This window comes from Zalophus californianus, chromosome 2 (assembly GCF_009762305.2).
Source record: "Zalophus californianus isolate mZalCal1 chromosome 2, mZalCal1.pri.v2, whole genome shotgun sequence".
NCBI lineage: Eukaryota > Metazoa > Chordata > Mammalia > Carnivora > Otariidae > Zalophus > Zalophus californianus.
Window position 1 is genome coordinate 155,776,255 of NC_045596.1, and position 22,947 is coordinate 155,799,201.

Consider the following 22,947-nt stretch of genomic DNA (forward strand, 5'->3'; position numbering starts at 1 on the left):
TTCTGTAATCTGCTTTGGTTAGGTGGAAAGCCTACTTTACCTTGTTTTAGAGGCAAAGGGGGTAGACTCACAGCAAATTCATTGTCTGGATCCTTCTCTCCTTTCCGGAATGGCCTGGAATATCTGAACTGTTGCACCTCATTGGCTCTATAGTAGCTGGAGAAAGACATGGCCACAATGCTGTAGCTTCTCTCTTAGAACAAGCAGTCCTTGATCAGACTTCAATAAAACCCGGACCACATCTTGCACAGACCGGGCCTTATCCACTAAGCGACCTCAAAACAGTCTCCACAATGAAGGCTGGAGGTGCACGATTTGATTTTATTGCACATCTTTACCTTATTTATGAATCCATTCCACAGCTCACCATTTAAATAGGTATATGTATTTATATCCATGTTTGTTATTTCATTTGTGTATTTTTATCACAATCCTATCAATCCTACTAGCATTTTAGCTTCTCAGAAAAAAGAATGAGGCTTTTGATCACTGGGGACCCCACCAGGCAAGGTGAGGTCAGCCATTCCTCAGTGAGTGCTTGTGAGTGGAAATAAGATCCAGGAGATCTGAAACCTAACAGTGAAATTCCTGATTTCCCCCTGTCTGTCTAAAAAAAAACCCAAGGCCCCCAAATCCCTTTTGAATTACCAAGCTCTTTATACTGAAAATACAATAAAGAGTTGCTGTGGTCTGAATGCCAAAATTCATGTGTGGAAATCCTGTCCCCCATTGTGATGGGACTAAGAAGTAGTCTGTGGCAGGTACATAGGTCATGTGGGTAGAGCCCCCATGAATGGGATGAGTGCCCTTATAAAAGAGACCCCAGAGCACTCAATCACCCTTTCTGCCATGTGAGGACACAGAGAGAAGTCAGTGTCTGTGAATCAGGAGGCAGGTCCTCACCAGACACCAAATCTGTTGGCACCTGACCTTGGACTTTCCCAGCCTCCAGAACTGTGAGAAATAAATGTGTTGTTTATAAGCCACCAAGTCTGTGGGATCCTGTTACAGCAGCCCCAGAGGGGTAAGACAACAGGTCTTCCAAATGAGTTTAAGACTTTGGTTTTAAATATTTTATCTATCTACCTATCCATTCATTCATTCATTTAGAGAGTGTGTGTGCGTGCATGTGAGAGCATGAGTGGGGGGAGGGGCAGAGGGAGAGAGACATCAGGCAGATTCCACTCGTGGGGCTCGAACTCATGACCCTGAGATCATGACCTGAGCCAAAATAAAGAGTCGGATGCTTCACTGACTGAGCCACCCAAGCGCTTGGGTTTTGATGTACTTCTAGAGAAAATGTGTTAGAAAATGTTTTTTAAAAGAAGCAAAAAACCCCCACTTACTTTAAGATCTGCTCTGGAACTGGTTTGTCCTTGTAGTTGGGTGGCAGGCTCATCACCGGCTTTACGGTGAAACACTGCATGTCTGAGGAGCTCGTTAAGGAAGGACAAGGGGCTGGGCTGTGAAGCTGTTTCAGGCAGAACGTACCACCTATTCCTCCTGCTTTGCAGATGGAAATGGTACCTGCCTGACGTACTCCTTTTTCCTGACTGCCAGGACTGCATTCAAAACAGGGTTCCCTGAGGTGTCACCCAAATGCCTTATTAAGTAATAATCTTAGGACATTTTGGTCAGACACCTGGCAAGCAACCCTGCCATAGGAAAATAGGCATCAATGAACTATCAGGTGAAGAGGGATTTGAATCAGTTTTAAATCATTTCTTTTGGACACGCATGCCTCTGAAACAGCCGGACTCCAGAGCCTGCGCAGCAGGAACGTCTGGTATCTGTGGCTATCACTTGTTGATGGACGGCCATAGCTGGGCACTGAACGAGGTTCTCAATATGTTCTCGCCAATAATAAACACAACAACCAATAGGCAGATGTTATGAATCTCCTACAGATGAGGAATCTGAGGCTCTGAGAAAACCCAGAGTGCATAACTGGTACATAATGAAGTCAGGCTTTTAATCCAGCTCAGGGGGAGACCTGTCTCTCTGACTTGATAATTTAAATAATGACTTTTTTTGTCCTTGCCAGTACAGATATACTGTTTCAAAATCGACAGCATTTAAAGTCGAGGTGAAGGCCCTGGGTCAGGACAGAACAGTGACTCCCAGCATCTCTGGGTGGTGTGCAGCCCTGGGGAACCAGAACCACACGATGCTTACTCAGGACGCACAATGAGAATTCACAGCTGCCGAATTACAATCTCTCCACGGTGAGTCTCTGGTATAACAAAATCTGAGGACCACTGGGCTGTGCCTTACCCTGGTCTAGTTGACAGAGCATTTTCAAAGAAATGACCTCCTTTTTATTTTGATCCTTCCAGAAGTGTTATTGGGTATTTAGGGAAAACAGACTGACACCTCATGGGTGAGAAACCAAGGCCTGGAGGAAGGAAGCCGTTTGGGAAAGGTCAAGGGGCTAGGCAAAAAGGACTGAGGGCCCAGCCAAAGGAAATCCTACATCCAGTTCTTGAAGACCTCTTGTCATTCCCACACCACGAAGGCACCTTCGTTGTCTCCTGAACCCACATAACCCAAACAAGGATTTATCCTGGAAGACTATTCTTTTCCAAGCATCTGCTATGTATTAACAGGCTGCCGTTCTCTTAAGGTGTGCCTGTCTATTCGTCTGTTATTATTATTGTCAATCTTTCTTATCATCTACTTACAACCTACTTACCAAGCTGTATGTATAATAATGGCCAATATATATTGAATTTTTACTACGTACCAGGCACTGTTCCTAACATTTGACAGGTATTTAGTCAATCTTTACAAGAACTCCGTGAGAAAGGATGAACATCATCCCCATTTTATAGATGGGAAAACCAAGACACAGAGAAATTAAGGAACTTCTCAAAGGGACACAGTAAGTGACAGAGCTGAGACTCGCACCGTGGCACCTTGGCTCCAGAGCCCGTTCTCTTATCTACCCTGTCACACCAGCTCTGGCTTATCTACCTCTCTTTGAATAGTGTTCTATTTTAGAACATCTTTATTTTAGCACAAAACACATGAACAAGTTTTAAAAATAATTTTGTTATGGAGCTCTTAGTGTTTTGTTCTTGTTTTCTTTTTAAGTCATTGTATGTTACAAAAGAAGAGCTATACATCTTTATCCAGAATCCAGAATTCTCTACAGCCAGTCTATGTCCTCCTCAAGCTCCCCATATGGCTATAAAACATATCCTTTCATATTCAAGATTTCCTTATCTCCTCTCTCCTTTACTTCATAACTATGTGCTAAGGACGTTAGGGTCCCAAAGCTTTTTACACAGAATGGGAAACTGAGTCAGAACCGTTAACATGAGTGGTCAGAGGGCAGGACATATCCACGTGCAGAGACGGGACTGAACCCTTAGCTTCTGTGGCCGGGCCGGGCCATGTCTCCCCGAGGTGAGGATACACTGCTTTGGGGACGACTTGATGTCCTCTCCCGGGGGCGTGGTGCTGGTCATCTTCTCGGCATTGGGGAACTGGGTCAGCAACCTCAGGCTGAAGTCTTCTCGCCTCTCATACTCCTTCCCCCGGTAGATGAAGATTTTGTTCTGCAGGTCAGAGACAGCAAGGGGAGTGATTACATATGAAGAGTGAAGGGGCAACTGGAGATCCTGGTGCTGAGGAAGCCACGGCCCTCCCTGGCCGAAGTGCATTCCACCAGCAAGTTCTCACTAAACACCTACTACGTGCCCCGCAGCAACCATCATATCTGGCAAGAGCTCATGGTTTATTGGGGGAGATAAGTCATTGGCATAAAGCTGCCTCAGCAGTGCTTCTCAGAGTGCGGCCCCATGACCACCACCGGTCTGCAAATGGTCCGCACTGACCCACAGGGAGATGAGCTTGTGCCCTAAGGTAGATCCGCAATGTCACCAGGCACACTGTTGAAATTTACCTGATTTTCATAGCAAGACATTCTCAACAAAGGAAGGAAGTACATGAATTTGCTTCACATGCAAGCCCTTGTTTTATCATGATCCAGTTGTGGACCAGCACTTGGAGTGGCGCTGACTTACAGAACAGAAAAGTATGAAGAGAGCCCACGCAACAAATCTCCATTAACAGAGAACAGGAATAACATACAGCAGTCCGTCTGCAATCCTGAAAATCACTGTGGACGGCGATGTCAAAGGCTCACAGACTATAACTCCACTAAGTCCTATTCTCTCCTTTCTAATCTACATTCTTTTTCTGTTTAATAAAATTAATAAAATTCGATTTTTTTAGAAAGAAATTTCCTAGGCTCCAGACATAGGAGTAATTTGACTCATAACTGCTGTTGCCCACGCAAGTTCAAATGGAGCCATGTTTCAAAGGTTCTTGCTCATCTGATGATTGCTCAGATGAGTACTTAGCATTGGCAGCCCATACCTGATCCATTTTTTAACTAAACCTTGGGCCCCTATTGTCCTGGAAAATGTTTTTAAAAATCACCTGCCCATTCATCTAGCAAATAGGTATTGGACAAACAGGAGATATGCTAAGACACTAGGGATATAATGATGACCCTACTCTCACAAAACTTACCTTCTGGTGGGCAGAAACAGAAAACAAGTAAGTATGATAGTTTATATAAGTAACAGGATGGCAATATACCTTCTAGGAGAAACACTGATGGCAGGAACAAATGCCAGGTCTTTTGGAATAGATGATGAAGTTTTCCAAGCTGGGAAAGATTTACATGACTAATCCATGCTTTACGTAATTCCATCATGCAGGCAAAGCTGTGGTAGCTAAGGAAGCAGAGTGTACGGCAGCACTAATCATAGGATGTGGACAACAATGTGAATGGAAGCAGACAAGCACAAGGTCAGCACACACTAGCAAGGAGTGAACGAGGGGCTTCGAGGAGAACGTGGCATTGCCTGGGCCCAGATGCACGGACACAGTAAGGAGAGGAAAAGAGAAGGGGAGGACAACCAGCAGGAAGAGTGAAAGGAAGGACAGGGCCACGAGGCAGAAAGTATGGAACTGAAGTAGAAGAAAATAAGCTTGGATGAGCCAGAGCACTGAAAGGCAGGCGCCAGTTCCTGAGGCCTGGGGAATTCCCTGGAGGTTCTAGGAGGGAGCGACATGACGGAGGCAGTGCCTAGACAACCTCAGTGGACAGTGGGGTGTGCATCTAACTGCAGGACCCCCAGGCAGGACTGAGTGGGAGAAGGAGAAGCTACAGGATCTGGTGTGCGACCCTGGTATCTGGTGAAGGGCAAAGATGGGGAGAATCACCGAGGATTCTGAGCTTGCTGGGCCCAGAGCCGGAGGCTCAGTGGGGCCCCTGACAGAAGCAGGGAAGAAGGAGGCCTGGCTGGGGCTGGGCCAGGGGTGGGGGGAGAGGACAACACGATTTTAGATATTCTGAGTTTGGGGAAATGGTCCATACCACAGAAGGGCCTGGAGGTTACATCATGCAGAGGCTTTTATATTTTTCAGCACTCTCTGACAACACCTGACATCCACAAACCACTTTACAGTTTATAAAGCCCTCCTGTATGCTATTTACTTAATTCTGAAGCAGCCCTGTGACGTGGGCAGTACTTCTCTAACTTACACATCAGAAAACTTGGGAGGTTACATGATTTGGTCGAAATCATACAGTCACCCAGCAGATGATGGAGACCCCCCTTTTTCAACTTGAAGGTCTAACCTTTGCCCTGAACCAGTGCTGTCTCCAGCTCATGCCCCCAGATGCATGTGACACAGCAGTCTCTCTCTCACACACACACGCACACACACACGCACACGCACACACACACGCACGGCAGGCATCCCTGCCTTATCGGGACTGGAGCACCGAGACTGACCGCCAATCTCGGTCTAGAACCTACTGCAGGGCGCCTTCCCAGACCCTCTCCTTCTGGTGCTCCGTTCTCTCTCCCTGCGCTATCTCCTCCACACTCAAATAACCCACCAACTTTATCCCTAGTTTGGAACTTTCCTTTGAGTTCTGGGTCCAGGTATCAGATTGTTGACTTACATCTGTTGGATGTTCCACGTTACCTCACACTGAGTATGGCCCCAACCAGACTTTCACAAAGAACGTATAAAGATCTGAAAGGCCATCTGCGATCTGGGACCCCAAGCCACCTGCCCCCTCTTCTCCACTTGCCCTCCTGTTCACACTCCTCCAGCCTCACGGCTTTTGAACCCGCTGTTCTCACTTCCTGGCCCCCCATCTCATCTTTTGATGGCCACCTGGCTTATTCCCCCACTTCTTTCAGGTCCTTGCTCAAATGTCATTTTCTTACTGACATCCTTCCCATTCACTCTATTTAAAATTACAACTCCAACCCCATCACCTGCTTCTTTCTTCCCCCGCCCCAACATTTTCTCCATGATGCGTACAGAGTGTCTACATAGGGTGAGGCATTTTTCTAGGCTACTGGACATACTAAGTGTGTTTACTTTTTGTGTGTCTCCAAGCTAGAATATACGTTCCATAATTTCAAGGATTTGGGTTGTTTTGGACTGTGCCTCCATGCCTATAATACAGCAAGGCACAGAGTAAGAGTTCAATAAATAGTTATTCACTGAATGGACTGAAGCTCTCTACCATGACTCTATTTTCCAGTATTGCTGTCTTAGTGGATGGCTCCACAGCCCTTCCCATTATGCAGCCAGAAATCAAGGAAATCATTCTTGCCACCTCCCTCCTTCCTCACCCACATGTCCCAACAACAATCATCAAATACTGCTACTTTACTATTCAAAATCTTTCCATTTTTCTCTAAAGCCACCTCCCTAGGACAACCAGCCATCCCTTCCCCAACATGTACAACAGTCTCTAAGTGGCTTATCTGTACACATCCAACCATTGTCCGTATCAGCCAGATGATGACCTTGCCAACACAGAGAGTCCGCCATGGTTCCCTCCTGCTCTTGGGGTGCTGACAACACAGCCAGGGCAGCCCCACGGCCCTGCCCTGCGTGTTCTCCCCATGCTTCAGGCCTCAACTCCCCGCTCGCCCCATACCCTCCCTTCCTGGGTACTGCCATGTGCTTGCTTGCCACTTTCTCTGCCTGCAATGCTTTTCTCCTACCACCTTTATCTCCAAAACTCCAAGCTCGCCTCTAAATTGCAGCCAAAGCAGAAATTCCCCAGGGAAGTCTTTCCTGACTCTTAAAAAAAAAAAAAAAAATTCAGGCATAAATTACATATAGTAAAATCTACCCTCTTTAGTGTAAAATTCTGTTGAGTTTTGACAAACATAACCATGATCACAATCAAAATACAGAACAGTTTCATCACCATCCAAAATTTCTCCATGCCTCTGAAGCCCAACCCTCCCCTTCAATGACGAGACAACAACTCATCTGCTTTCTACCCCTTATCGTAAGCGTCGGCTTGGCCAGATGCCGTGTACATAAAATCACAGAGCATGCAGACTTTGTGGTCTCAGTTCTTTTACTTAGTACAATGCATCCGAGACTCAGCCACACGCTTGTGTGTATCAGGAGTTTATTCCTATTTATTACTGAGTACTGTTCCATTGTATGGCTATCCCACAGTTTGTTTACCCCTTCGCCAATTGAGGGACATGTGAGTTGTATCCAGTTGTTGGCGATTATAAATAATAAACAATCATGTGATACCCGTCTTGGTCAGTTTCAATTTCCATTCTTTTGCGTGATTATTAATGTTACACCCGTGAGGCTGTGAATTCCATGACAGTAAGGCCCATATCTGATTCGATTCTGCCCCGTGTGTTCCTGGCATACAGCATGCACTCAGTAAACAGTTACTGAATGAATGGGTTACCTCCTCATTGGGCACTATGAGGAACGTAAAGTCCTTCCTTTCTCACTTTTTCTTAAATCCGGGAAGGAAAATGAGTCGTATGTTTAAACACAGCCAGCTCTAAAGAGGCTTCCTTTTTTTTTTTGTGGGGGGGGGGAGAATAAGATTTTGTTTGTTTTTTAGATTTTAAAATCAGTATCACGTTACAGAAAATTTTGAGAAGGAAGAAAAACATGGTCCTTCTCACGATTACAACACCTGTTTTTATTTTTGTGAAACTTTTGCAGTCTTGTCCTCGGGATATTTGCTTTCCAACCGGCTCTGGCTGGAAATAAAACAAACAGCTAAATACATCAATCCACACTTTTCCCCAGCCTGACCTGTAGCAGCTGAGCAGCGGAGGCGATGGTTCTGTTTTTCCCTTTTTCATTCCACCTGGGAAAAGTCATTCTACAAAGGAGCTGCCAGAATACCCGAGCTGGGGGTGTGCGGTGAAGTGGCCGGCCACGCAGGAAGTGGTCCCCCCCGCCAACCGCCGACCTCCCACAGCGCGAACACGGGCCTCCAGCTGTTCACACCCTAGGCCCATCTGGAGAAGAGACGAAGACCTCCCCTCCTTCAGACTGCACGGCTTAATGGCTCCGAGGACCACCCTGAGGTTTCTCACCCGGAGGAAAGAAGGAAAGCCCTGACCGTAGTATCCAACGGCAAAGTATTCAGGCTGAGGCCTCATTGCTTTAATGATGTTCTCATAGAACGAGGCTCTTTTTTTCTGGAAAACAAAATAAGACATTCCACAGGGAGGTTACAAGGGCACCACTGAGGGGTGGGGAAGATCAGACTATTTGCTTTGTTGTTTCCCATGGGCCAACAGGCAAATGGAAAGCCTTTGGAAAATACCCTGCAGGCCCAAGAAGTTATCCCTTTCTTGGAGCGAATGGTTTGGACCTGGGTCCGTGAAGGAGCCTTGGAGGGTCTGGCAATCTCTGGAGTTGCCTGCGGGAAGATGCACGCGTGTGTGCGTTCCTCTGTGGAGGGAGGCAGTGTTTAGCTCTCACCAGTTTCCTGAAGAGGGTTCAAAGACCCTTAAAAGGTTAAAAGCCCTTTCTGAGATTCACAGAGGGTGGTTGCACATGAGAAAAGATGATAAAGAACTTTCTGGTTCACGCAGGTGGTTTGGATTAACGTCCTTGGTTCAGTTACAAGTGCCCAGAAGGTGGTGGTGATGTTCTGTTTTTCAGTGTCTGACCCCAGCCCTAGCTTTAATCCTTCCCATGGGAACAGGTTTCCCAGCCAGGGCTAAGAGTAAGCCTTAAAGAAAGCAAAATAGGTAGCCAGACCTGGGGTCTTCAGGGCATGTCCCTAGGCCCCTCTCACAATGGTCCCATGACTGTATTACTTTATTTAGGTGAAGGTTTCTAGCACATTTTCTTAGTAGGGTAATGTGTTATATCACTAACCGCTCCATTTAGTTTATGAAATTAAGAAGTGATTTTGTGTGTGTGATAGCAGGGGCTGGTACAACACACCGGCAAGTTCTTTTCTCAAAGTGATCTTGACAACTACCCCCTCAAAAAAGCTACATTTGACCCTTGAACAACATGTGTTTAAAATGGATGAATCCACTTACATGCAGACAGTTTTGATAAATACAGTATAGTACTGGGAGTATTTTCTCTTCCTTTCAATTTTCTTAACATTTTTCTCTAGCTTACTTTATTATAAGAACACAGTATATAACACATATACAAAATATGTGTTGATCAACTGTTTATGTTATCAGTGAGGCTTCTAGTCAACAATAGCCAACAATAGCCTATAAATAGTTAAGTTTTGGGGGAGTCAAAAACTATATGTGGATTTTCACTGGTGGAAGGGGGGGTTGGCGCCCCTAAGCTCCCCACCCTGCACTGTTCAAGGGTCAACTGTATTATTACGTGACAACGGGTGACCTGACCTTTTGTGATTCCACTACTAAAAATTATCAAATGTAATGTGTGTTGGCCTACCGCTGGGCATTCAGAGGGTGATTTTTGTTTTGCTATATTGTTTTTAAATAGTTGACCTGTGCCAATGGCCAGGCATAACACACAAGTTCATAGAACTGTGAAAGTACAGCAGCCCAGTGACATTTTGGGAGGAGAGAGGCAAAATTTGAGACTCAAGATCCAGAAGAAGCATTTAACAACTTACTAAAATGTGCACAAGGAAAAAAAAAAACAACAAAACAAGGCTCAAAGATTAGCAGTTCATTCATTCAGCAGGACCCTGAGGATGTGGACCACAGAACAGAGCAAGTAATTTTGATGAACAGAAGATGTCAGAAAATATTTGAAATATGGACAGTGTTCACAGAAGGCATCACAGAAGGCAGAGTAACTGAGAGGGTAAAGAGGAGATGGGTCAGGAATACAGAGGGTCCCTACGCTAGGGAAACAGAATGCACAGAGAAGAGAGAAGGGTCTGTAGGCAAGGATCCTGAGCCTTTTATCAAAGATAATCTGGAGGAATAATGATAACAGCTTTTGGACCTCATCTTTTTTTCATTTTTCTTTCAAGCAAGGTTTGCTTTGCCACTGTTAAGAACACCGTTTATCTTGACTTCCTCAAATGTACAAAAACATTTTCACGAGCACAAATCTTAGCACCTCTGTTGGACACTTGACATATTCTGACCCGGACTCACCAGCAGGTTTCCGAGGCCCTCGTAGTCAAATACTTTGCTCTCATAAGTCTCAGCCAACTCTTTGCTCAGTTTGATGGCCTTCTCCCACATCTTCAGAAAAAGAAAAGTAGGGTTACAAGCAGAGAACCAATCAGTCACTGATCTGTCTGGGAAAGCCATGCTGACAGTTACCTAAGGAGTCAGGTGGGTTGAGTTTCTGCAGATATTCTCACCACGCCTCACCTCTTGGATCAACTACACCTTTTCTTCTGACATGATAAAGCTACTATAGCTTGCTGCTTTGCCAGGGGGCATGTTCTGTAATTCTGTTTGCGAGAACATGAAGAACACCATGTGTCCCAAACAAAGCCATACTGTATTGAAAGGGCAAAGCACAAAGACCATTGAGAGCTGAGAGGAACCAGTTCTAAAGCCTGGGTTTTGAGATCATTGAAGTCTTGTTGGAGGGGAAGGGAAGTTAGTGAGGGCCCTAGTTCTGGTTCTGGGGTGTGTGTGCATTTGTGTGTGTGTGCGCACGTGTGTGTGCATGTGCATGCGCTTCCAATTATTAGGTTGTTTGGGACGAGGGGAAAACGGAAGAAAGGCTAACCATTCTGTTGTGTGGAATCTGGGAAACTGTTCCTCCAATTTTGAGAACTGATTCTCTATTTCTGACCAAACTATCTACTTAGTCAAAGAGAATTTTAAGAAAAATTCCTTAAAGCACTGATGACCGTGGAAGTTGCAGCCTCCTGCACATATTTGGTATCTGAGGCTAGCATCCCAGATTGAACCCCCTGTTCACTTTGGTATTTCACAAAATGTCTTTTAGATAGATGCTCTTAATAACACAGCACCTGGTAATTTCCTACTTGATTCTTATTAACCAGGTGCTATGTTCCATTGTGTCTAGCTGCTGAAAGAATGTATGAGCAGTTCATGCAGTTGTAAAACATTTAAAAAAATTCAGTCTTTTAAAATCATCATTTGCCAGATTTGCCCCCTCTGAAATTTCAGGGCCAGGATCCCTGGAAAGGGCTCTGAAACGTGCCATATGGAAACCGTTCCAGATCAGCTGGGCCTGGAGCAGGAAGCCGGTTAACAGTATCCAAGAAGTCAAGCTCTCTCCTCATTTCACCAAATACTAAGTTAGTTATGTCAGAAACAGGAAGACAGCCTGGCACAGAGCTTCTCAAAGTGTGGTCCCTGGTCTCTGGGAGTCCCCAAGATCCTCACACAGGGTCCGTAAGGTCACAATTATCTTCTTAGTAATAATCATACTACTTGCCTTTCTCAGTCCTCATGCTCTGATACAGTGGGGTTTCCCACAGGCTACCGAACGTGTAATACCACGGGAGACTGAATTCAGAAGCAAATAGGAGGATCCCGCTATCTCCCAGATGCTAAAGAGATTTGCGAACATGTCAAACAATGCCACTCAAATCGCTAATTTTTTGGAAAACATAGTAATTTTTAATAAATATGATTGATATATAATAGTAAAAAGTTTGTTCAGAGAACAAGTAAGTAAATGTTTTAAGATTCTCTGTTTTAATTTCTAAGTATACTCTTAGTATCAGTAGATATAATCCATGTGACAAAAAGCTCTTTGGGATCCTCAGTGATTTCTGAGAGGGTCAAGGGGCACAGAGACCAAAGACTTTGAGCAAGTTTTTCATCTGTAAAAGAGATGTAATATCTACCTCATAGGGCTTTAGGGACAATTAAATTAGGAAAAAAAGTCTGGAAATAAGCCAAAACAGTAACTAGCACTAAATAGATTGTAGCTATTTTATTACGATGATTATTTTATTATGATGATTTTTTAAATTTTTTTTTGTTTCAAGTTTTTATTTAAATTCCAGTTAGTTAACATATAGTGTAATATTAGTTTCAGGAGTAGAATTGAGTGATTCATGACTTACATACAGCAACCGGTGCTCATCACAAGTGCCCTCCTTAATGCCCATCCCCCATCTAGCCCATCCCCCACCCACCTCCCTCCAGCAACCCTCAGTTTGTTCTCTATAGTTAAGAGTCTGTTTTATGTTTGCCTCTTTTTTCCTATGTTCATCTGTTTTGTTTCTTAAATTCCACATATGAGCGAATGTCTTTGTCTTTCTCTGACTTATTTTGCTTATTAGCATAATACACTCTAGCTCCATCCATGTCACTGCAAATGGCAAGCTTTCATTCTTTTTTATGGCTGAGTAATATTCCATTGTATATATACACCACATCTTCTTTATGCATTTATCAGCTGTTGGAATTTGGGCTCTTTCCATAATTTGGCTATTGTTGATAGTGCTGCTGTAAACATCGGGGTGCATGTGTCCCTTCAAATGAGCATTTTTGTATCCTTTGGGTAAATACCTAGTAGTGCAGTTATTGGGTCGTGGGGTAGCTCTATTTTTAACTTTTTGAGGAACCTCCATACTGTTCTCCAGAGTGGCTGCACCAGTTTGCATTCTCACCAACAGTGTAAGAGGGTTCCCCTTTCTCCACATCCTCACCAACCTCTGCTGTTTCCTGTGTTGTTGATTTTAGCCATTCTGACAGGTGTGAGGTGGTACCTCATTGTGGTTTTAATTTGTATTTCCCTGATGATGAGTGATGTTGAGTATCTCTCTGCATGTGTCTATTAGCCATTTGGATGGCTTCTTTGGAAAAATGTCCATTCATGTCTTCTGCCCATTTCTTTAACTGGGTTACTTGTTTTTTGGGTGTTGAGCTTGATTAAGTTCTTTATAGATTTTGGATACCAACCCTTTATCAGATACATCATTTGCAAATATCCTTTCCCATTCCAAAGGCTGTCTTGGCTTATTTATTTAACCAACAGGTTCCACTGCTAAACCAGGAACAGTGGCTGCAAGTGGCAGTCCATAAGAACTCTCCGGACCTCTGAAGTGAGTCAAATCTAGGACCTGTTTTGTTTGGACAGCACATGGTTTTCATCTTCCTCCCCCTACCCCTTCCACCTTCTTCCCCCATTTTAAAAGCCTTTCAGCTAGACACGCTTTGTCCAGTTGACAGGAGACTCCACAACTTCCTGCCTAGTTCACATGTTTATTTTGCCTTTTTGAGAGCCCCTGGGGCAATTAATTAGGTTGCTTCTTACCTACAGTGTTAGGCGAGTAGTGGCCTGGGCATGGGATGTGCAGCTGGGGCTGGCCAACAATCTCTAGGGAATGCACTGAAAATGATGGTACTAGCTCCTGGCACTCACAAGATTTAAAAGGTGAAATTATGGGGCGCCTGGGTGGCTCAGTCGGTTGAGCGACTGCCTTCGGCTCAGGTCATGATCCTGGAGTCCCGGGATCGAGTCCCACATCGGGCTCCCTGCTCAGCAGGGAGTCTGCTTCTCCCTCTGACCCTCTTCCCTCTCGTGCTCTCTGTCTCTCATTCTCTCTCTCTCAAATAAATAAATAAAATCTTAAAAAAATAATAAAATAAAATAAAAGGTGAAATTATGGTTATGGAGAGTGGGGCCCCAGGCTGCCCATTATATTCTCCATTGGGTTAAGTGTCCTCAACATAACCGATCTTTAGTGACTTCTTTAGCCTAATTTATCTATTCATTTGCTCTCCAACTAAAAGTACCAGAATTCAAAGAAACACATGGGAATAATAAAGAGTAAGTCATGAGTCATTGTTTGAAAATAAAGGATTTATCTGGTCTTTGTCCTGAGTTCCTGGGAGGGAGCTTCTAAACCCCTGGAATTTCTCCAGTGATGGGAGTGTCTGTGTTGTTTCTGATGGGCCCCTCAGACCACACCAGAGTTTATACTAATGAGGGGACTCACAGTGGGCCTCCAGGTGGTCTCAGAACAGGGCTGGCCTTGCCAGAACCGCAGCCCACGGGATTAGAAGATCGGGGCCTTGAGCAACATGGTATCAGCCGGACCTCCAGGGAGGAGAGGGTTGCTGGAGACTGAGTTCACTCAGGCGGCCAAAGATTCAACCAACGAAGCCTTCAAATGAAACCGCAACAAAAACTATGCACAGAGGCTCCAGTAAAATCTTAATGGTGAACATATCAATTTGCTGGGAGGGTGATGTGCCCTGAATCCACCCCTGGGGAGAGGACACAGAAGCTCTGCATTTGGTATGCTCCTAGACCTTGCCTTCTGTGTTTCTTCAGTTGCCTGGTCCTGATTTGTGTCCTTTAAGATAAAACTGTAATTGTAAGCACAGCACTTTACCAAGTTTTGTTAGTTGTTCCAGCATATTACCAAATCTGAGGGATTCATAGGACGCCCTCCCCCAATTTATCATCAGTTGGTGATACGGGTGGGTGGCCCAGAGATCCCTGAACCGTGGCTGGTGTCTGAAGTGAGGGCTGTCTTACTGGGGACTATTTCCCTAACCTGAGGGAACTGTGCTAACTGTGGGGAGTTAGCATCAGAACTGCACTGCAGGGGCACCTGGGTGGCTCAGTTGGTTAAGCGGCTGCCTTTGACTCAGGTCATGATCCTGGGGTCCTGGGATCGAGCCTCACATCCAGCTCCCTGCTCAGCGGAGAGCCTCTTTTTCCCTCTCCCTCTGCCTGCCACTCTGCCTACTTGTGCTCTCTATCTCTCTGTCAAATAAATAAATAAAATTAAAAAAAAAAAAAGAACTGCACTGCAACATTGCAGTCAGTTTCTTCCTTTCCCTAATACGGAAACAGATAGCCCAATACTCACTTTGCCTTTGTCGAAGTATGATATGATTTCTTGGTACAGCTTCTCTTTAAGCTCTTGCTGGGTATAGACATAGTAACTGTCCCTCTGAAGCAAATGGGGTACACAGGGCTTATCAGACCACTGAAAAACAAACAAAAGGAACAAAAGAGATTAACACAACATATTGATTAATTAAATTCATTAACCAAAGGAAATCCATGTAAAAAGTATTTAGCCAATCAAAGTCATGGACATATTTGTATATATTTTTGATTCGGCCATATTATTTATATTATTTATTAAACACAAAAATTTCCCCCCCTCACAAGACATATGCCAGCTTCAAAACAAGTGTCACACCAAATGGGCAACCATGTGAGGCATTCCTGTGAATAGTCAGGAAGGGGGCAGAGAGGGCTGCCCAGCACAACTGCTGGTCACTGAAGGTATCATTCAGACAACAGGATGAAAGAAAAAAATTTGAAGTATAAAAATGGGAAGGAAGGGGTAAAACTATGACCGTGTACGAAGACCGTATTCTTCGTAATCCATCCCTTCACAAAGCGTGCCAACTGAACGACTATCACGGATAATGAGAGAATTAAGCAGCGGCAAAAAAATTAACAAATTCAGAAATAATTTAGAGACGGATTTCCCAGGAATAGATAACCATGCTGAAGAGAGAAGACCCCAACAGGAATAAACCCCAAATGAGAAGATATCTAGGCACAACAACGTGAATGTACTTAAGGCCACTGAACGGTCCACTTAAAAATGGTTAAAACAGTAAAAGTTATGTTCTGTGTATTTTACCATAATTAAATTAAAAAGAAAAGGCATAACAAGGAATATGTAAGACTTCTTTTTTTTTAAAAGATTTTATTTTTGTTTATTTATTAGAGAGCGAGAGAGAGAGAGAGAGAAACAGCATGAGAGGGGAGAGGGTCAGAAGGAGAAGCAGGCTCCCCACTGAGCTGGGAGCCTGATGCGGGGCTCGATCCCAGGACTCCGGGATCATGACCTGAGCCGAAGGCAGTCGCTTAACCAACTGAGCCACCCAGGTGCCCCGGAATATGTAAGACTTCTATACAAAAAGTTTAATACACCCTTGAAGGGCATGAAAGCAGACCTGAACAAATGGAAAGTCCTATTATGTTTCTGGATAAGAAAATGCTGCTCCATAAACATGGAAATTCTCCCTGTATCAATGTTTCAATTTCATGATTCCAAAGTGCATATGGAAAAATAAACAAAAAGGAACAGGGCAGAAAACTCTGAAAAAAGAACAGCAATGAAGAGTAACTACCAGGTAGTAAAAACGTACCATAAAACAGTGTGGTCCTGGTGCGTGAACAGACAGAGTGTTCATTCAGACCATGCAAAAGTATATGCAATCTGGCAAGAGACTTGCCTTGTGTAGCGATTTACTACATGATAAAGATGGAATATCATCCCAAGGAGGAAAATACGGACTATACTTAATAAACAGCAGCCCTAAATTCAGTAGCTAGCTGGGGGCGGCGGGGGGGGGGGGGGGTGGGGAGTTGCATCCACACCTCATACTTTATACCAGCGTAGAGAGTTAAACTTTCTGAGCAGCACAGATGAAAAGACCTACCGTCACCGAGACACCGGAGTCTCTGTGATCATTCCACGGTCAACAAGCCCTCCCACCATCCCATATACAATAAGCCTGTCAGTGCACTGAACTTGAATATGAATTGTGAATGGCTGCCTTGGGAAGTGGTGAGGCAGAGGACTCCTGTTTTTAATGACAAAGCTAAGAACGATGCACATGTGTTATTTTAGTATAAAAATTAAATTATACCAGAAAATGAATTGCTAGGGGCAAGAATGGAGACAGGGAGATGTAACAGGGGGCTACCGTCGTGCTCTAGGGGAGAGACAATGGACCAGGGCACAGCAATGAAGGTAAAGAAAAGTGGATAGAAAGGAGATACAATCAGGAGGCCTAAGAGATGCCTGCACTCCCGTGCTCACTGCAGCTGAGACACGGAAACAACCTAAGCATCCAACGATGGATAAAGAAGATGTGGGATAAATATGCAATGGATGTCATTCAGCCACGGGAATGAAGGAAATCCTGCCATTCTGGGCAACCCAGATGGACCTTGAGGGTGTTACAAGCGAAACAAGCCAGACAGAGAAAGACAAATACTATACGATAGCTCTTCCACATGGACTCTAAGAAAAGCCCAACACATGAAAACAGAGGGCACAGTGGTGGTTACTGGGATTCGGGGGAGATGTTACTGAAGGATGAAGTAGAGCCAGAGCATAAATAAATCTTGGACTCTAATGCATGATGATTACAGACAATAATACTGTATCACAAACTTCACATTTTCTCGGAGACTAGATCTTAATCGTTCCCACCCTGAAAAAAAAATAAAGGTAAGTATGTGCCTTGAGAGAGGTGTTCATGGATGCTACAGGTCTGCGATTCTAGCTCGGCCCCGAAGTAGGAGGGTGAATAAAAGATGACAACAGGTATTTGCCTGAGCGCCTGGCTAGATGGAAGTGACCTTTAGTAAAATGGGAAGAAAGAAGAGGGTAGGAATGGATCCAAGAACACCGTGGGGAATGACAGTTTCTGTTACTGCCGTGAGAAGTGCGAGCTGTCTATTAGCCGCTCACGGATTGTGATATGGAAAGAACAGTTCATACGTGAATGCAAAATCAGAGGACTGGTCAGAGCTAGAAAGCATCATTCTGGATCCATAACATATAGGTGTATTTATATCCATGGCACACTACTTGGACTTTGTAAGAGAGTATAAGTAGGAAAGACTGCTATACTCATTTACAACTCATTTCTTGGCAGTTCTACAATGTTTTTTTACATACATTAATCAACGTGTATTTTGTGTTTTCAATCAGACTGTCAATTACTGGAGGCCCATAAGGCTGTGCTCTGCTTCCAGAGGATTTTTAAATAAATGATAACTGACATTTTCCCAATCTTGGTCAGAAAATTAGCTGTGCTTGTTTAGAAGGCATACGAGCGCTCTTGGATAAAAGGATCTCTCCTGAATAAGGCTCCTTCCCAACCAAAATCATGAAGCGTGCAGGATTTCGTCCCAAAGGGCTTGGACAGTTGACTTCCCTCCAATGGAAAAAGGCATCCCTGATGCACTTACCTGCAGCAGCTCAGCATGTAGGAGGAGGGTATAGGCGGCTTCTGTGTAGTTTTCAGAGTCTCGGTGCAAATCCCGCAGCTTGTACAAGTACCTGGTCAGAAGGGGAGGAAGGAGGCACTCTGCCGCTCGGGTTCAGCTCATTCCACAACCAGGCCGCAGCCTGCTTCCCCGTCTTTCCCTCCCTCCTCCTTTCTCACAGATGAAGGAATCCATCACCTCCTGTCTCCCCCTCCCTCTAGCCCTCTCTTCCCACTCCATCTGCTCTAGTTTATACTCTTCCTTTAATGCAGTGGTGCTTAATTTTTTTTTTTAATGTCATGGACCTCTTTGGGAAGCTAGTAAGAGCTATCGAATCTCTCCCCAAGGAAATGCATATAGTTAAAGTCCAAGTCTGTTTCATGCTCAGGGCTTCCAGCATCCCAGGCTGATGGTCCTTGACAGAAGGCACCCGTCGATCCTTGCCTCTGCCCAATGCTGCATTTCCTGACTGCTCTGGCCAGTCTTCTTTCCTTCCCTGGAATCCGAACACTATCCTCCCCATGCACTCCCTCAGACTGTATTTATTTATCTGTCTAAACAGTTTACCTTTTTGGGGGAAGGGGGTAGATCACCTACTTTCTGGTGTCTCTCAAAGCAGCAAGCATGGTGTTGGGACTTAGTATTTGCTTACGAAGAAATAAATAATAAAGCCATGACATAAATGGCAAAAGCAGAAACCTCCTCCAGCTTACCTTATGTATATGTCCTCTCTCTTCTTTTCTTTGTAAAAATTCTACCGAAAAAAAGGGTGGCAAAAATATCAATGTAAGTCAAAAGTTATGGAGAAGCTAGCCACAGAAATGGCCAAACCACTACTTTTGCTTTTCAACAGTGTCACTTTTCCAGAGGTTATTGTTTTCCTTTATCAAATACTCCCACAAAGAAAGGCAGTGACCATTGATAAAGATAAGTAGAAGAATTCTTTTAGGACCATGCATCTAAAAAACATGAGGGCCTCTAAGTGAACAGACAGCCAACCGATACTCAAGTCAATGGATGGTCTTTTTTTTTCTCAAGGGTCAGTGGAGTGGGGTTCTTCATTTATATTAAGCAAAGCATAGCAGCCTAAACGGAGGTCTGTGGTCCCGGTTATATATATCTAGGGAAAGGCAAGACCACAGAGTTCTACCACCATGAGGATTCCATAGACTCCCTCCTCTAGTTTCTGATGCAATATTTCCAACAACAAAGCAACCACATATAAACAAGAGAGAGAAAAAGGTGAAGGATGGCCTTCGAGTAAGAGTTGAGCCAAGAGCTTATGTTTCACTTTCCATCCCCATGTCTGTGGGAGCGGATATCTGAGTCCAAAGCTGAGTCAGCAGTTCCAACTGGACTCAGCAGGACATAGACTCCATACAGGTGGCCCCAGGGTACCTTTGTGCCTACTGAGAGCTGAGCCATGCTTGCAGGGGTGGTCAACCCGGGGGCCTGGCACCTACCAGCACGTTCACAGTACAGCTCATGCGGTTCTCCTTGCTCTCGTCATGCATGATAATGGTTCTGTAGTCCAACAGGTGCTCTAACAGGCTGCTGACCAGGAATGCAAACACTTCTCCAGAGGTGGAGAGGTATTTATGTTTCCGGCAATGTTCTAGGAGCCTGGAAGGGTGGAGGTAGAGACAAATGCCCATGTTGCATACTGTCTGTCATTCCAGCACCGTTAATGAGCACTGTCCAAGGTCCTGGCAGCAGGTGGCGCCAGACCAGGAGACACACACCTTTCTGTGTAAGGCCATCCTATCCCACGGCTTCGCTTATGCCGACCCTCCTGGTGATCTCTCCTGGTGACTCAAGTCCTACATTGTCTTCAGGGCTTTGGCTCAAGTCCCACTGTCACTTAGAATCCCAGCCCACGATGCCCATCTTTGAACTTCTATCTGTACTTGTTTTTTGTTTTTGTCTTTTGTCAATACCACAGAAATGAGAACCTTTGCCCAAAAGGTTTATGTAGCCTATCTGATCACTCTACTGAAACTGAAAGAGACCATCTTCCTATGTCTTTATTCTCCCTAAAGCCTAGCACTTCAAGGGCATCCCGTGGGCATTCTGGAAAGCCTTGAATCAGTGCCCAGTCTAGAGGACCCTAGGAATCTAGTGCACATCCACACACATTCCTCTTCAGATGAAAGTGCTATTTAGGCCACAACAACAAAATTGCAAAATTATAAGTAAATAAGCTGAGGATAAACTTTTGATCTAAACCTTCTCCTGCTGGACCCAAATAGAGCAAAGCTACTCTATGGGGGCTTCTTGGATTTGACAAGAAGAAATCTCGGCGAACAAGAGATAAAGAAAGAAATGGGCTCAAAGAATTAGCCCAGACTTTAGGATTACTCTTGAACACTGGAGATTGGTGTAGTCACATTTTTCTGAGTTAGTGATTCAGGAAGAATGAAGAAAAAAGATCTTACAGTGAAAAATCAGATTGGGATTTAAAAAAAAAGGGTAGTTTATCATTTGTAAATTGTGTGTGTATATACGTGTATATGTATGTAATTTCTCCATTTAATTCCTGTACGAGATCTGAATTACAAGAGTGATAACGTGGGAAGGTTTGAAACTCAAACAAGTAGACTTAACGGAAACAGGATAAAAAGACCAACGAATGGGTCTTGTCATCCACTAAAAGCAAAATAAGATAAGAGTTCTGGTTCTTGAAAATATAGTTGAGTCATCAATTCAGTTCCATTTCTGAGCAGCCAGTGTGCTGGTTCCTTAAATCTTAAAAAAACAAAAAAGAAAACAGAGTTGGGAGTCCCTGTCCCCAAGCATAGTCTAGTGCGTGCCACTCCCACAAAAGAGGTGGACAACAAAATGACGGAGGCATATGCCCAATCAACAGGTGACACAGCTGGTCAGTATCACAAAGGCTCAGAGAACCCACAAAATGAGTAGGCTCAGGTGGTGAGCACCATGGATGATGGAGGACTTGAGGATGGTAGCCGTGACCAGCACAAACCCACAGCAGCGACGCTCCATCAGCACAGGCTCGGTAACAGATGCTGTGCTAACGCATCACCTTATTTAATCCTCAACCAATACCAAAGTGTACGCGCCATTCGTGCGAATGAAAAAGAGAGAGCCATCGGAGAGGTCGTCAGAACACTGGTCCAAAGTCATGCTCCTGGGATATGGTGAAAACGAGATTTGAAGGTTTCTCTAACTCCAACCTCCAAGTGTTTTTAACCACCTTTTTATGTTGTAATCCCATGTGTGCAAAGGAGAATTCAGAGGGCAGGAGGGGTGCGCGGGGCATGTGTGGGTGGGTAGGGAGTGGCGGGGATACTGTGAGCACAGGAGGAAATAGAAATGGTGGATGTGGGGGAGGTGGGCAGGGCAGTGCAAAGATCAGCCGGCTGGAGATATAACAGGTGTTCTTCGAGGCCCTCTATAGGGCAGAAGATATTTTTAAAGGTAAAGTGGACCTTGAAATGTTTTTTTTCCTTCCTCCTTTAAAATGGTGCTTTGAAGCCATAATTAGAGGCACTAGCACTTTTGGTGAAGTTCAGCGATTCAAACACTGGGCAAAATGCCATTGCTCTGTACATCTCCCCCTTCTCCTCCATCTGCTCTGTTCTCGAGGGGCCGGCTGGCCAGGAAAACACAGACATTTGACTCCCTCAGACAAACAAATGTCAGCAGTGGATGGTGGAAACTCCATTAACCCCACCGAGGACCATTTGTGGTGGTGACCCCAGTGCTTCTGGAACTACTCGACTAGTCTGTAAGGGTAGCAGAAATTTGCTTCTCTCCCTTGCTAAATGATGCATCCACCTGAGACTTTGTTTCTGAAATACTCACAGTTTTTCCAGAAGGACTTTGTATTGTTCATCTCCTCTGCCCCCTTCCACCTCTTGGTCCAGCTTTGTGATCAACTCGTTCTCAAACTGAAAGCAGAGTCAGACTTTCACAGGAGAATGCCAGGTATCCTTAGAAGAGGACATGTAAGACACCCAGCCAACCTTCCTAGATTCGACCCAACCCCTTTATTGAACTGTGAACGCTTTCCAACATATTCTAGGGGAAGATCGTACTTCACGTCATCCATTAATCATGTACCAGGGCTCTACCAAAACGCTCTAAACTCGTCTCATGTTATTTTGCTTTACGTTGCAGGAAAAAAAATGCCCTTTCTTCCTCTGAAGGAGACCTCAAAATAAGAGACCACCGCATCAGTCCCCCAATCCATGGCATTATTTTTGCAGCTGTGCTGCAACAGATAGGACTAAGATGTGTGATGTCAAATTTTAATTACCCAGAGATGCAGTGCCGTTTTAGGAAACACATGTAGCAAAAAGATGGTTTCTAGAACATCCGATTCTGTCTCTAATTGTTTTACAAAATGAAAAGTAAACAGTTTTTAGACCAACTTGGATTTGTATTACTCAGGCAACTGCTTCTCTCTAGAGAAAGAAAGAGCAAGTGTTGACTATCTGTGCATCCGGAAGATTCCAGTTCTACCACTTACCATGTGGAAATTGCCGTTCCCACTAAAGTTGAACTCACACTGCATCATGTCAAAGAAAATGGGGATGGTGGCTTTCCGGAGCTCAACCTCAGGGGTCAGGGTGACCTCTAGAATTGGACCCACCATGGAGGGGATGAATTTGATTTTGTGGGGACCTGAAATGAAAGTAAGTGAGGGTATTGAAAAGTGATTTCACT

The 22,947-nt window shown here is 44.5% G+C and overlaps 1 protein-coding gene across 1 annotated transcript in view; it reads right to left on the reverse strand.

Moving 5' to 3' along the window:
• Positions 1 to 22,947, reverse strand: part of DOCK5 (dedicator of cytokinesis 5) — a 202,846-nt gene that overhangs the window by 22,489 nt on the left and 157,410 nt on the right. Inside the window, 11 exon segments of the mRNA XM_027597925.2 lie at positions 72 to 156; positions 1,347 to 1,428; positions 3,419 to 3,560; positions 8,415 to 8,519; positions 10,434 to 10,523; positions 15,101 to 15,220; positions 18,241 to 18,331; positions 18,972 to 19,012; positions 19,722 to 19,881; positions 22,084 to 22,169; positions 22,751 to 22,905. Coding sequence (XP_027453726.1) covers positions 72 to 156; positions 1,347 to 1,428; positions 3,419 to 3,560; positions 8,415 to 8,519; positions 10,434 to 10,523; positions 15,101 to 15,220; positions 18,241 to 18,331; positions 18,972 to 19,012; positions 19,722 to 19,881; positions 22,084 to 22,169; positions 22,751 to 22,905 — 1,157 coding nt within the window.